Raw genomic sequence first — 16,171 nt, forward strand, 5'->3', positions numbered from 1 at the left:
TTAACAAAAACAACACATTGATGAAAATCCTGTCAGCTAAATCTTTGTGTGAACTTGAGATGAGTTTCTTAGGATAAGTTCCTAGGGCTGCATGGGCTAGAACTCTCACTTCATGTCGCCAAATTGCCCCACACGGTTTGTTCACTCTTCCACCCCATGTCCAGGATATGAGAGTGCCACTTCCCTGCAGTCTCCCCAAACTTGAGTGTTGTCGCCTTTATTTTTCCACCAACTTGCAAGAGAAAAATGGAATCTTATTGTTGCTTGACTGAACTCTTGAGCCCTGTTTTATAACAGCACATATTTGGGGATGGTTAGCTCAGTATGGCACAGCCACAGAGCCTAGTCTGGGTTGATGGGCGCTTTGCCGCTGTCCTGGCAAGGAATACACTGCCTGAGTCATTTCCCATGAGTCCCTGTCTTCTCATCTCTAACACAGTGAGGTATCCTGCCTCTCTCTCCTGACATCCTCCAGAACATTATTTAGAGTGTGGGGAGAGGGATGAAATGTTCACATCTACGAAGTGCTACAAGAATTTGAGAGATGGGGTATTCGTTGTTTGTAGTACTTTTTGTGGGCCACAGCCATCATCTCTTTCTGTTTCTCTGGCACTTGAGAGGAAAAAATAACAGCTGTTTTCAACAGGAGAGGATGTGATGTTTAGAGCCACCAGGCTTCAGCCCAGGCTCTGCCTGGAGACAGATCTGACACATGGATCTGTGTCCCAGCTCCCAGGCTGGTGTCATCTGGTCCCAGAGAGTTCTTGAGAGTAAAACCAATGAAGAAAAGTTTCGGAGGGAAGATGCAGTTGAACTTTGGGGAGTTGTGCTCTTGGTACAAATTCAGTTTGGGTTCCCCCACTTTTACTCACCTTTCCCTGACTGAGTCTAAAACATTGCACTAATAGTGAGAACCCCTGGCCTCTAGTTCAGATGCTTCCCCTAATTAGCTGAGAGACTTTCCGTTTGTGGTTTTTTTAATGTTTTTTTTTTTGAGACGGAGTCTTGCTCTGTCACCGACTGGGATACAATGATGCGATCTCGGCTCACTGCAGCCTCTACCCACCAGGTTCAAGTGATCCTCGCACCTCACCCTCCCCAGTAGCTGGGACTACAGGCAGGCACCATCACACCCAGCTAATTTTTAAATTTTTGTATTTTTAGTAGAGACGGGGTTTCACCACGTTGGCCAGGCTGGTCTCAAACTCCTGACTTCAAGTGATCCGCCCACCTTAGCCTCCCAAAGTGCTGGGATTACAGGCGTGATCCACCACACCTGGCTGAGACTTTTAGTCTTTTCAGGCTTTTATTTTCTTTTGTATAAAACGATGAGTTAGATTAGAAGGTCACTGTGGCCTCTTTCTAGAGCTGTGAGATCTCAGAGCTGACAGGGCCTCGTTGAGTTTATGGTGCAGAAACCTAAGACCCAAAAAGGTGACGTGACTCACCTGTTTCTGCAGGGCCACCTCTCAGAGAGCCGCCCCCTGGGTTTTGACTCCCACGTCAACTAAGTCACAGGAGCAAGAGATTGCTATTGAGGTGGGAACTCTGTATTGGATAGCAAACAATTTCATTCACTTTAATGTACACATCAGTTTTTCAAGCTTCTAAGCTTTCCAATGCCTAAAAACCCAGGCATTGCCTAAAGAAATTGACCAAGCTATTTAGTCTCAGTTTTAAAATGCCTTTTCCATTTCAATTTTTAAAATGCCTAAAAACCCAGGCATTGCCTAAAGAAATTGATCAAGCTATTTAGTCCCAGTTTTAAAATGTCTTTTCAATTTCTTAGGGTAGATGCTTTGAGTTAAAATTCCATGTGGGGTAGCTTTGGGGTATTTGATTAGAGAACATAAGGAGTTGGGAGAAGGGGCCCCGGGATTGGTTGTGGAAGTTGATCTAAACAAAATGAAAAACCTCTCCCTCTTAACTAAAGTTTAGAGGACTTAAGGTTTTAATTGACTATTTATTTCTCTACAGATCCTGGTGCTAAGAAACCATGGAGTGGTTGCTCTGGGTGACACGGTAGAGGAGGCATTTTACAAGATCTTCCACCTGCAGGCTGCATGTGAGATACAGGTGAGCAAATTCTCCTGGAAAGTGGGCCCAGGAGTGGGCTCTGACAGGGGCCTGTGGGCAAACGTGGTGACCCTGTTGGCTGTGATTCAGGGAGTCTTTTGATCCCAGCCATCTAAAAGCCTTGCCCTATTTCTCTGCCTTGGCACCATCTTATCCTTCTAAAGTTTCACACTTAGGATTAGTTCTGTGGCTTTGAAAAATGCATCAACATTGTCTAACAAGCAATAAATACCCACTTCTTGGGACTCACCTTTCCCTGGGTGAGTCCTTAGCACTTTGGGAGGCTAAGGTGGGCGGATCACTTGAAGTCAGGAGTTTGAGACCAGCCTGGCCAACATGGTGAAACCCCGTCTCTACTAAAAATACAAAAATTAAAAAATTAGCTGGGTGTGATGGTGCCTGCCTGTAGTGCCCAGTCTGGGGAGCTGCCTGGGCTCATCAACTGGACAGTGGGAGAAACTGTAATAAGGCATAGAAATTTTTTACCATGCTCATATGTTACGTGGGGTATACCTGTTGCACCTATGCCCAACAGACACACAGGTAGGTGTTTGTTTGTTTTGAGGGGAGGGGGTTGGTTTGCAAAGGCCAGGAACATGGTCAAGTCCAGAAAAAGAAGCGGAAAGCAGGCCAATCAGAGTGTTGACGTGGCAGCCTTAACAGCCAGGGCAACCCCAAGTGATGTCCAGGAAGCCGTCACGAAATCCCTAACTGGGAAGGGATGGAGAAGACAGGAGTGTCAGTGATCAGGGAACCCCCTAGAGGAGTTGGAGAAGCAGTAGGAAAACAGACAAACCTATAGTTGTATAGACAACAAGGTGGTGTTGGATAAGCCAAGCACACACTTTTCAATGTGGCAAGTTGGTCGGGGCATGTAGGTGGCCTTGCACAACCCCGAAAAGACCTTATTAACCAGACCAGGCTGACCAGGCTCCAACCTTCCCGCTCTGGGCTGTGTGCCCTTGGGTAGAGGACTTGCCCTGCCTGAGCCTCTCTCCTCAACTGTAGACGTGGGGCCCAGCGAGTCACTGTGAGGACACAAAGAGGGGTGTTGCTGATGCTATTTTTAGGACTCAACTGACATATGGAGGCCCATTGCTCCTGGATGAGTCAGCTCTTTGCCCAGCCCCTTGGTGTCCCGTCTGCCCTCTCCTGGCTGGCCTAGGCAGAGCAGCACCCAGAGGAAGAGGTCTTTCTCTTGGAGGCACTCTGGGGAGATTGAGATCTGCCTGGAAGCGTTGCTGGTGGAGGCTCTGCAGTGGGACTTTTTCAATCGTTTTAAAAGGACATGTGGTGAGGATAGCTGTGAAGATAACGATGAAGTATTAGAGGCAGTGGTCAGAACAGGGGCAGGTGGACACAGACCCAGCTGGTGCCTTTCGGATGTGATGTAGTGCCCCCCGCTGCTCCCAGCCAGATTCTGGCCCTAAGCTCTGACCAGTGACTGGTGGAAGAATCTGGTGGAGCCTCTGGGATACCGGGAAGCTACTCTCCCTTTCCCACATCTGAACTCTTAAGAGCTCCCTATCTTCCTTCTGGAGAAGATTCTTCAATAAGAAAATATCTCCTGTAAAAACATCATCTCTGCAAAGACAGCTCAGCCCTAAAAATGAATGGAGAGGGATGCCCATGTGTCGCACCACCCCACATGGTGAAATATGCTTCTCCCAGGATCCAGAACCCCAGAAACGGTTTCTGGGCAGTTTAAAGGGCAGAGCTGTGGGCTTCTGTACCTGACAGCCCCCTTCCCTCAGCTGCTGTCACTTTCTTTTCAGGATTGGTTTGCTGAGACCTTGTTACAGGACCTCAGGCAATGCAGACAGATAACCCCGGGCAAGCTCCAGTGACCTTTTTTTCCCCCAGCTGGTAGAGCAGAGAGGCTTCTAGAGGCGGGAAGAGAGCTGGAAGATGTGGAAGAAAAAAGCAGGAAAGCCTAGAGGAGGTGTGGGTGGATCAGGGCATGAAAGAGCCTAGGTAACAGTGACTGCAGGTGCCGCTGGGAGCGCAGCCCTAGCCAGGTCATTTTTGGGTGAAGCGGCCAGCACTGAAGCTCTGTTTCCATTGTGGGCCAAGTTTTCTTCCTTGGTGACCTTGGCAAACAAGCGAACGTGGCTGTGGTCACGTTAGTAGTTCAAGGCTGAGAGCCTATTTATTTCTCCTGGGGATGGTGTTCTCTCTGCTCCCCATCAATTTGGGGTTCCAGGAAACTGGGTCATCCCTTGCTGAGAGAGGCAGCTCCCTGCTCTGCCGACAGGCAGATGGGAAGAAGCTCAGGCAGTTCTTCTCCATCTGCTACCCATCACCATGGAAACTGCGGGAGGAAGAGGGAGGTGGGAGGAGGCAGCTCTTGCAAGGTTGTCGGCAGTCTCTCCCTCCCTTCTTCTCCATTAAGTATGGGTCCCCAGGGAATAGCGCTTCTCAAAATTCATTCATTAGAACATTATACGGCACCCCATATGTACCAGGTGATACACTAAGTGCTTTAGATCTATTACCTTAAAGACTTCTCACAAGGTAGGTACTTCTATTTTCATTTTAGAGGAAACTGAGGCACACAGATGGTAAATAGCTACTAAAAGTCACACAGTTGGTAAGTGGCAGAGCTAGGATTCAAACCTGGGCAGCCTGGTGCCCAGGTCTGTGCCCTTAAATACTACCTGGAGAAGCGCTGCCTCACCAGGGCTGTGAGGAGCAGTGGGAGAAGTCCGTTTATCTTCTGCTAGACACATGGCTCGGACGAGAAGGGCGTAGATAATATTCTTGCTTCCTTCTCTTCACAGGGTGATGGGGGTCACCTGGGAGGGCTGCCTGGCTGACCTCAGAGAAGTATCACAGGGGCATTTGTTAAATGATGAATTTAACACACTCTAAGGTCTGTCCCTGATCCTCTTGGGTTCATAGACCTGTATTTGTCAGCAGGTTAAATTGGACTTTTTCATTTCCAGTAAAAAATAACTGTCACAAAAATACTGAAAGTTTGCATAATTAAAGCAGTTTCCCATAACAAGCAGGCTAACATGGGATATCACATCTTATTCGGAATGCTAATATAATAATGTGCAGTGCAAAACACCTGGCTCACCACCTGGAATATTCATAAGCCATTGTCTCTTTATGTAGCTAGATTTGTCATCCAGGAAGCCAAACCCTAACCAATTATATCTGAGTGGTAGATACATGAGGGTAAATAGAATGTACCATTAGATAAGCATGGAATTAAAAAAATAAGGGGATTTGTTAGACTAATGGGTGTTTTTTAGGATCATTCTAAAATTGCCTGCTGTATACACACACCTCTTGTCCTAATACTCAGAGTCCATTGCCTACAACCACCTGCATTGCCCTCCCCATGGAGCCTTGACAGTGAGACAGACGCTCTAAGTCCATGTGTGGGAACTCTCACCCCTGCACAGTGCTTGGCTGTACACTATAGGCATTTTATCTGTCTCCTTTCTCTGGGCTTCCTTGACTGACTAACCCCATTGTGGAGAATGTATTCTTCCTTTGGACCTGTGAATTCATCCCATGAGGTTACAAATAAATTTCATTGGCTTGGGAGCCAGCCTATTTCTTTCAAGTGACTTTTAAAAAAAATATAGGAGAGGTCAGCAATGGTGGTTCATGCCTGTAATCCCAGCATATTGGGAGGCCAAGGCAGGTAGATTGCTTGAGCCCAGGGGTTCGAGACCAGCCTGGCCATCATGGCAGGACCCCCATCTCTACAAAAAATACAAAAATTAGCTGAATGTGGTAATGCACATCTGTAGTCCCAGCTACTCAGGAGGCTGAGGTGGGAGGATAGCTTAAGCCTGGGAGGTTAAGGCTGCAGTAATCCGAGATTGTGCCACTGCCCTCCAGCCTGGGCAACGGAGACACTGTCACAAAATAAAAATTAAAAAAATAGGAGACATTTCAAACATACAGAAAAATGCAGAGACTAACATAATAGACACCCATACCTACCAATCAGATCAAACATTTTCATAACCTCTTGCTTCAAATCTTGAAGAAACAAAATATTACAAACAAGAACTGAAGTCCGCTTTGAAGTCCTTTCCAGTCTCATCTTCCCTCCCTCCCCAGATATAATCACAATTCTAGGTTAGTCTGTATCCCAGGTAACTTTCAGTCCTCTGTTTTGATTCTTAAGGTTTAACGCTTGCTATTTCCTTATTTATAATCTCTAAGAACTGGCATCAGAAAATAATAGCTCTTTTCTTAGAAATGGGTGCATGCCCGTCAAGTGTGGGTGGCTCTTTCTCAGTTTGGCCTCTAAGTTCTCCTCTGTGACTCCCCATTCTCTCATCACATACAGGAGCATAGATAGGTGCAGGGTACCCATGTGCATATGGGCTGAGGGTTCTCTGCTCTTTGCTACAGGTATCGGCTCTGTCCAGTGCCGGGGGAGTGGAGAACCTCATCCTCCTGGAGCAGGAGAAGCACCGGCCCCATGAGGTGGGCTCCGTGCAGTGGGCCGGGAGCACCTTTGGGCCTATGCAGAAGAGCCGGCTGGGGGAGCATGAGTTTGAGGCCCTCATGAGGATGCTGGACAACCTGGTGAGTCTCCTGCCATTGCCCTTCCAGGCCAGTCCATTGAGGCTTAGCCCCTTGGAACCAGGAACTAGAAGGCATCGGGTGGGCACAAGAATCGCCAGCATCACAATTAGATTGTTGAAGCCATTGATGGGAAATTTGATTTAGAATGTGTGGTTATTCTAATAGTAGTTGAATTTTTGTAAACTATGGACTTTGCCACCCACAACTAAGTGCTGTGGGTGTGGTCATATCTGCAGAGTCCTCTATGAAAAGTCGTAGTCCAGGCCGGGTGCAGTGGCTCACACCTTTAATCCCAGCACTTTGGGAGGCCGAGGCAGGCAGATCACGAGGTCAGGAGATTGAGACCATCCTGGCTAATACAGTGAAACCCTGTCTCTACTAAAAAAAAAAATAGAAAAAATTAGCTGGGCGTGGTGGCACACGCCTGTAGTCCCAGCTACTCGAGAGGCTGAGGCAGGAGAATTGAACTGGGAGGCGAGGTTGCAGTGAGCTGACATTGCGCCACTGCACTCTAGTCTGGGTGACAGAGTGAGACTCTGTCTCAAAAAAAAAAAAAAAAAAAAGTCATAGTCCAGTAAAAACTGGGACACAGAGCCTATCTTATACTGGGGCTTTGCTCATACCTCTTATATAGTTAGTTCTGTCTTTCTGTCCATTTCCTGACTTTAATTCAGAAAACACATAATACTACTAATTTCCTTAATCCTAGGCAGCACTTTTTAACAATATCCTATTGTAATGAATAAACGAACCAATCAGTCATTTAAGGAATTAAACTAGTATGTGTCTAGGAGTGGGCTGGCTCTTCAAAGGATACAAAAAAAATTTTAAGACATTCTTTCTTCTTCTAAGAGCTAACAATTTAGCTGATAATATGAGTTATAAACAGGTGACAATTCAAGAACAAGAGGAAAGCATATGCAATGAGGAGCTAATTGCATAAGAGGCTGTAACTTCTTAGATTGCTCAGAGAAGTGAAAGATGAAGTCTATCTTTATAACATTCCATCTGATTCATTTTTCCCATCCTCACTGCTACCATCTTGGGCCTTCTTTATCAAGTCAAGGTTATGGCAATAATTAATACATTTCTCCCTGTCTTCAGTTCCTCCAAATCATCTCTACTTTGTTACTAGGCTGACCATGAGGGCCACTTTATAATAATGAAAGGTACAATCCACAATGAAAATACAACTCCCATTAACATTTGTATGCTGAGTAATCTATTCCTAAAGAAAGCACCGCGACTAGATGGTTTCATGTAAGAATTCTTTCCTACCTTTAAGACACAGATAATTCTGTTATTTAAACTCTTTCAGAAAGGAGTGAAAAAAGAATACTAAGCCATAATAATTGTAACATATTTAGACCAATTTTTCTTTGAACATTGATGAAAAATGCCACATGAAAACTAGCAAATAGTATCAAACCTAATAGTAGAATAATAATATACAATAACTGGTAGCTCATTCCCAGAATTCAGGGATGGCTTAATAATATCAATCTATAAATCTTTTAAATATATTTCATGATATTGAAGCATCAAAGGATAAAAACTTTTGATCTGTCCAGTATGGTGGCTTACACCTGTAATCTCAGCACCTTGGGAAGCTGAGACAGGTGGATCGCTTGAGCCCAGGAGTTCAAGACCAGCCTGGGCAACATAGCAAGACCCTGTCTCTACAAAAAATACAAAACATGGCCAGGCATGGTGGCATGTGCCTATTAAACTTTTAAACAAAACAATTATTCTTGGTCATAGCACTATTATTTAATATTATTCTAGAATAATATTGGAATTCAATCCAAGGCAATGAAGCATAAGAGGTATAAATATTATAAAGGAAAGGAAATTATTATTTACAGATAATATGGTTACATGCCTATAAAGTCCAAAAAAAAAACTGAAAAAATATTTAAAATAATGAGAATACTTTTGTAACCACCTGATGGGTTCTTCCTGCCCATTGTACAAGCAAAAGCAGTTCACAGAGACCATGGCATTACAATAAAGAAAGAGTTTAATTGATGTGAGGCTGGCCACGCCATGCAGGAGACAGACTCAAATCAATCTCACTGAAGCCTCAGAGGTTAGGGATTTTTCAAAGGGGGTTTTTCAAAGATTCCTGGTCTTAAACTCTTGGGCTCAAGTGACTCACCTGTCGCAGCCTCCTAAGGTGCTGAAATTACAGGTGTGAGCCACTGTGCCAGGAAGATTCAAAGATAGTTTGGTGGGTAGGGGGCTAAGGTATGGGTGATACTGATTGGTTGGGGATACAATCATAGGAGTGTGAAATATGGTCCTCGTGCACTGAGTCTGCCTGTGGGTAGGGCCACAGGACTGACTGAGTCCCAGGGCCATTCAGTTGTCAGAAATACAAAAGCCTGAAAAGATATCTCCAAAGGCCAATCTTAGGTTCTACAATAGTGATATTATTTACAGGAGTAATTGGGGAAGTTGCAAATCATGTGACCTCTGGAATAATAGCTGGTAATTATTTAACTATGCCTACATTTTAGTAAAATTCAGGCCCCTTTCCTCTTCCTAACTTGGTGGTCTTTCATCAGTTTTACAAGGGCAGTTTAGTTTTCGGAAAGGGCTATCATCATTTACACTATAAACTAAATTTCTGAAGTTAGTTTGGCTCACATCCAGGAATGAGCAAAGCCAGCCAGCTTGTGAGGCTAGAAGCAAAATAGAGTACTGTCATAATTTTGCAAAGGTGATTTCAGTTTAAGGTGGTCAATTATGCAAATATATACAAAAATCAGTAGTTTTTGTATCTTAACTACTTTGAAAATATAATAATGGGAGAAAATAATCCTATTTGCAAATGGATCACAGTCATAAAACACTAAAAAGCAGAATCCATGTTTTTAAAACCATAAAACTTTATTAATAGACATCAGAGAAAACCTGAAGTCAGTGAAGAGCTATAATTTATTCTTGGTTAGAAAGCTTCAATAGGTTAAAGAGGTTACTTCCCCAAAATTAATCAATAAACTCAATGGATTTCTTTCAAAAATGGGGAAGGGTACGAGGACTTGACAAAATATCCTTTCATGTGAAATTCAGAATGGCTAGGGCAATGTTATAAAAGGAAAAGTAATTAGGAATACTAATTCCACCTCATGACAAAGTGTGATAAAGCTTTAGCAACTAAATGGCATGGCACTAGCAGAATGGATGTGCAAAACAATGCAACAGCTTAGAGAATCCAGAAATAGATCCAAAATATATGAGAATTTAACACAGGAAAAGCAGGCACTTTATAAATCAGTGTGGGAAAGATAGACTACTTGCCATCTGGGAAGGAAAACTAAGGCCGACTGCGATTTCATTTATTTCAACAAGATAAATTCCTGGTTTATGAAAATGGTAAACATAAAAGGTGAACTCATAGGGGTATTAAAAAATATAGATTTGTGTTTTTGATGCCCTTGTGTTAGGGAAGACTTATCAAGCACGGCAGAAAAGGCTGCAATCATGACAAATATTAATAGATATGATATTAAACAATTCAAAACTTGCATTTCTAGAAGCCACTCCCCCACCATAAACAAGGTAAAAGACAAAGTATGGAGGGAAATATTTTCACCATCTGATAGTGAAAAAATTAATATTCTTAACTTACAAAGAGCTTACAAATCAATGTGAAAAAGAGAAACAGCAATAGAAAAATGGGCTGAGAACATAAACAATTTACAAAGGAAAATAGTTAAGTAGCCATTATATGTAATTGGAAATATCCATTTTACTAGTATCAAACATATATGGACACACATGTATGTGCATAGAGATATGACTGGAAAGGTTTTTAGTGGTTGTCTCTGGGGTGAGAGTTTGCATAAAATTCCGTTTTTTCCTTATTTTTTTTTTATTTTGCTTAATTTTTCTACATGGATCTGTATTTCCTTTATAATCAGAAAAATACCTTAATGTCATTTTAATTTAAAAATAAAAGAAGACAAGGAGAGTTGAATATTGCTCCAACAGCTGCCAAGATTCCAGAATGTTTGTTCTCTCCAAGAAGAAGTTAGCTCCAGCTTTGAGGGATGTGGCCTTGCTTAGGAGACAGGAATGTTCTTGAGTCTGATTTCAGGGTTCCTAGAAGGAAATTGTTAAGAAGTTTCAGAGTCAAGGAAGGGAGGGGTGACTGTTACATCAGCTGGGAAGCTTTTAAAGATCCTGTAGCCCAGGCCACGCTGTGATCTGATTAAATGGGCAACTCTGCATCAGGGCCCAGGCATCAGTGTTTGTGTGAAGCTCCCCCGGTGATTCCAGTGTACAGCCAGGGCTGGGAGCCACTGGACCAGAGGAAATCTGTGGCTCCATTTGGATGAGGAGCTCTGTCTATCTGGTCCACAAAGGTCTAGGGATTTTCTCAGCCCTGATCAGAGGACTTGTTGGGGTAGAGAAAGAGAGGGGATGGGGGACCAGGAGGAGGGAACAGTTCTGAAATATACCAGAAGAGTGGAAAGCCTAGATTGTTTAATGGAGATTTGGGTTTACATGAAGAGTCCTTTAAGCAGACGGAAGGAAAGGTGTGTGTGCATGTATGTGCAGGTACAGGCCTTTTTTCTCACCCCATAAGTGGTTCTATTTTTGTCCTTTATAGGGCTACAGAACAGGCTACACGTACCGCCACCCCTTTGTTCAAGAGAAAACCAAACACAAAAGTGAGGTGGAGATTCCAGCTACGGTCACAGCCTTCGTGTTTGAGGAGGACGGTGCCCCGGTGCCCGCCCTGCGACAGCATGCCCAGAAGCAGCAGAAGGAGAAGACCCGCTGGCTCAATACGCCCAACACCTACCTGCGGGTCAATGTGGCCGATGAGGTCCAGAGGAGCATGGGCAGCCCCCGACCCAAGACCACGGTAAGGGGGAGCCCAGGACAGACCCGGGCAGAGAGGGGCAGGCTGCATTTGCAGGGTGCAGCATTTTTAAAACGGGAACAGAACAAACCTCTCCTGCCCCAGGTTAGTAGCATCCTCTTTGGGCTTCCTATTGGGCCTCTGGGAGCAGCTGCTCAGGCTCACTGAGCCTCTGACCACTTCTTCCTTGCGCCTCTGCCTGAGATTTTGGGTCTAAGGAGCAGATTTCTCCAGAGGGCAGTTGGACCAGGCACATGACCCAGAACTAGTTGGTTTGTGCTTCTTTCTTCCACATCCACAGGGGGCTCCTGGGAAATTCAAGGGAGGAGCATTTAACATTGGGACTTCAGATCTGATGCAAGCCCAGGAGGTGGGCTGTACAGCCACTTCTATGAAATTATATTTTCTCTCCTTGTCCCCACCCACAGGCTCTCAATTTTTCATTAACATAAAAGTAGCCAACAGCCAAATAGAATAGCTCTTCATAAAACAATATGAAGCTCTCCAAACTCAAATCAAGTTACCTAATACTGAAGCCTAAGTGGTTGCCTGTGTGTCAAAGCTGGTTCCCAAGGTTCTGACCCCAACTCTTGGACGTTCTTTATAGCCGACCTTTGGCCTGAGGGCCTTCATTGGTAACTGGGTCATCTGTTGCCATTCTCTGCTCCTGGAGACAGACATCAAAGAGGCCTAAGAAGAGAGAGTGTCTATGAGTAGGCTTGCTGACCTTCCATGCAGGCCGTTGGGCCCAGATCTCATGGGTGGACCACTGGGGAGGACTCATGGGCCTGTTCCCTCACCTCAGCCCCATGGCCTTGTGTTTGTGCAGTGGATGAAGGCTGACGAGGTGGAGAAATCCAGCAGTGGCATGCCGATTCGCATCGAAAACCCAAACCAATTTGTGCCTCTCTATACTGACCCCCAGGAAGTGCTGGAGATGAGGAACAAGGTAAGTGGGGTCTGTTTATCCCACTCTCTCTTCTCCCACATTGGGGGGTCTCAAGTCCCATAAACAGGAGCTGAGTTCCCAGGATGTGCCTGACTCGCTGACATCTCACATGCCTCACAGGAGAGAGAAACTACCATTGACTGACCAGGGCCCAGGTGCTGTGCTAAGTGCTGTACTCATGTGGTCTCGTAACCCTTTACCTGGAGCACAGCTTGGTTTACACATCAGCTGTCTCTGAAAGTCCTGCCCACAAAATGAGTTTTAATAAATTTTATACCATTTTCCTTTTGGCTTATTGGCAATATTTCAAGATTGCTGTGTTTGTTTCCGGACTTTTGCCTGACAGTTCACTTGCGTGTATTTTTAATGTTACTTTAAAACTGCAGTTGTAGCAGGCACCTCTAACAGATCAGATCGCTCACAGGATAGTGTTGACGTGTGTGGGCCCGGATACCCTACAGCACTTGTTGAAAGTTTAGATTCCTGGGTCACCCTCCTCTACCACCCTCCCTCCCTCTCCCCTTTCCCCGGACATTCAGATTCAATGGTGGGGGGTGCCTAGAATCTGTATTTAAAACAAATTCCTCAGGGGCTTCTTAGGATCAACTGTGCCTCATTTTACTTTTCATAGTTTACAGCTCCTTCTGGTTTCATGAAAATCTGGTGCTTTACATAAATTGCTAATTCACCCTGGAACAGACTTGGTGGCCCCCCCTTAGGGTACAAGGATTGCATTAGGATAGGAGACGGGCTCCCACACCGCTAGAGGACCTTTCTAGACCCCAGGCACACCAGTATGCCCCCTCCCAAACTCCACGCTGACCCTGAACAGCCGGCTCACTCTCCCTCTCCCCCTTCCACACAGATTCGAGAACAAAACCGACAAGATGTGAAGTCAGCGGGGCCTCAGTCCCAGCTCCTGGCGAGCGTCATTGCCGAGAAGAGCCGAAGCCCGGTAGAGCAGAGGCTGCCCCTGACTGGCGGGGAAACGTGTTTGCCTTCGGGGTCTTCTGTGCCTGGGGCTGGGCTGCAGGACCCCTGAGTCCTCATACCCACCTTCCCCTGTGATCTTGGGTGCCGGTGCTCTTGCTGCAAAATGGAGGCCAGCCTCACAGGGGTGCCGTGAGGACCAGGGAGAACAATGTCTGATGGCCCCTGTGGGCACTGGGCGGGAGAACAGCAGCCCAGCCTGCCTGCGGGAGTGATGCGGCCGGCTTCCGTACCTCCCGCCATGGAACTCCACTCTGTCCTCCCTTACTACCCTGTGCGGTGGGGACTCATAGGCTTGGGGCTGGAGACTCCCAGGTGCGCCAGGTGTGCCCAGCCCTGAGTGTCTCTGACCTCTGTGCCTGCTATGACGTCATCCAGCCAGAGCTCTGGAAAGATGATCATGTACCCATAGAGAAGGGGTATATAGACAGGACCCCTGCTCCTACAGGAGGGAAGGGACAACATTACCCACACAAACCCACATGGAGTTAGAAAGTATTGTCATTGTTTTTGTGCTTGAGATAGAACAGTGTTTTGTCTAGTGCTTAGCAAAAGGGGTGAAGTTCAGAATTCTGGCGTGTGTTTGAAATCACTGCTGCTCCTTGCAAGGTAGCAATGGGCATGACATTTTCCTAGCAGTAAAAATTGGGGAAATACAGGAAATGTTCCTCTCTGCAGGGCAAATTGTGATGATGCAATGATTTCAGGTCAAGAGTGCAGCCCACAGGGTGGGTGCCCATTGGCAGGAGAAGTGTGAAAGTTGCATCATCACACCTACCTCCCCCCAACCCCAACTTAGCCAAGATGGGGAATACTGAATATCCTGCAGGGTCAAGGATAGAAATAGCCATGTTCTGGGGAGAGGTGAGAGTTCATTACAATGAGCAAAACTGTTAAAAAAACAAACAAAAATCTCCCCTGCCATTTATACCAAGTGCTCTTCTCGGAGTCCCTCTGCTTGGGTTTTTGGTCTTGGATTCTCGGTTGACTCTGTGATTCCCTACATTAGGCCTATTGTGGCCTCCCTTTTGGAAGGGGCCCAGGGGCCAGAAGACCTGGCGGGCCAGGGCAGGGAGGACTGGCAGGCTCCAGACTCACCTCCCTTTGGCTTCACTCTCTTTGCTCCTCAGCTTCAGAACACTGCATCCTCAAAGGCCAAGATGAGGATGCTGAATTAGGAAAAAAGGCTGTGGAGTCTGAAGTTTAGTTTCTATCTTGGGCTAGAGGGGTCAAAGAATTCCTGAAGCTTATGCAGGGGCTGGCTGGTTAGCTCCCTAGAGCCAGGGGCTCCACAGAGGTGGCAAAACCCAGTGATTTTGCCAGTATCCCTGCAGGGACCTGCGGTACAGGCAGGTTGAAGATCTGAGACTCAGGAACCTTGGCCCCTTTGTCACTTACGACTGTGTGCGAAGCAGGACTAACAGTTTGGACTGAGAGCACTGAAGCTGCTGTGTGTTGTGCATATAACTTAATGCTGTGTGTTGTGGCTTGCACTGCTGTGGGGGCGGGGAGGGCAGTGGTGGGGAATGGCTGGCATGAAGCTTGCTTGAGCCAATGCTATGCTTGCTGGGCTTTGGCTGACTGGCTTTGGGCCACCAACTGTATTTGCATAGTGATGGCTTGGAAGTGTCCATAGAAGGGATTGCAATAAAGGTGTGTCTTCCTTCTGCTCGGGAGCATCCTTTGATTTTATTTCAGGGGCAGACTGTGGACCCCCTATATTCATCCAGCCAGTTGCAAAATCTAGGGGTGAGGTAGCAATGGGGAGGAATGAACAATCCCTACCCCGAGGCCCTGAGCTGTTTCCAAGGAGCTGCATGCCACGCTGTCCCTAGCAAGACCGCTTGCAGCCACATGAATCTAAAAGGAAGCTGGGGCCTGCACCCCAACTGCGGCGTTCAGAGAGCGACACACCCTCTGTGGTTAACTTTCAGTCTACAGAGAGCCAGCTGATGTCCAAGGGAGACGAGGATACCAAAGACGATTCAGAGGAGACGGTGCCCAACCCCTTCAGCCAACTCACTGACCAGGAGTTGGAGGAATACAAGAAAGAGGTGGAGAGGAAGAAACTAGAACTTGATGGTAAATGACCCTGAGGCACCCTTGCTTCCAAGTCCCCCAGGGTGGAGGGGAGAGCTCAGGACCACCAAGAGAGGACCTTCCTGCCCCATCATCAAAGAATATTTCTACCATAGTTCCATTAATCACAAAAATGCCCTTCATTGCTCTGTTCCTGACAGTTACTCGGTGCCTTCATGACCTCACTTGACCCTCTTACCAGGCATAAAGGAGTTAATACTTGTAATGTGCTTAGAGAAGCGCCTACAAATATGGCTTAGGCCAGTAAACACCAGATCAATTTTAGCTATAATAATGATCATAGTCATCATTATTATTTCTCACCAGGTCTAGTATAAGCCTTTTAGCCTGGCAATCAAAACCCTCCACCAGCTGTCTTTTTCTCACTCTTTTATTTCAGATTCTTGAGTGAAGCCCATCTCTCTGTGTTGACTCCCAAATATTCACTCACAGTAGCTTGTATGCCCTTGTTCCTACCTTTGTCTCTTCCTGGCATGGTTCCCCTTCTTGGCTAGCCTGATCAGTCATCAACACTTCCGGCTTCCTCTCAAACCCCTCTCCAGCTAGGAAGGCCTCCCTGTCACCGTCTCTACTCCACCCAAATTGAGCTGTCCCTTCTCTTTGCTTCCTGACCACTTGGGGTCTGA

At 46.0% G+C, this 16,171-nt stretch overlaps 1 protein-coding gene across 3 annotated transcripts in view; it reads left to right on the forward strand.

Annotated features, from left to right (window-relative positions):
* The window catches only part of ADD2 (adducin 2), a 111,837-nt gene that overhangs the window by 78,412 nt on the left and 17,254 nt on the right, over positions 1-16,171 (forward strand). For all 3 annotated transcript variants that reach the window (XM_063648595.1, XM_054475753.2, XM_063648594.1), the window contains exons 9-14: positions 1,978-2,076; positions 6,457-6,633; positions 11,252-11,509; positions 12,336-12,455; positions 13,321-13,410; positions 15,380-15,527. In XM_063648595.1, the coding sequence (XP_063504665.1) occupies positions 1,978-2,076; positions 6,457-6,633; positions 11,252-11,509; positions 12,336-12,455; positions 13,321-13,410; positions 15,380-15,527 (892 nt within the window). The remainder of the gene's footprint in view (positions 1-1,977; positions 2,077-6,456; positions 6,634-11,251; positions 11,510-12,335; positions 12,456-13,320; positions 13,411-15,379; positions 15,528-16,171) is intronic.

This window comes from Pongo pygmaeus, chromosome 12, assembly GCF_028885625.2.
Source record: "Pongo pygmaeus isolate AG05252 chromosome 12, NHGRI_mPonPyg2-v2.0_pri, whole genome shotgun sequence".
NCBI classification, from domain to species: Eukaryota; Metazoa; Chordata; class Mammalia; order Primates; family Hominidae; genus Pongo; species Pongo pygmaeus.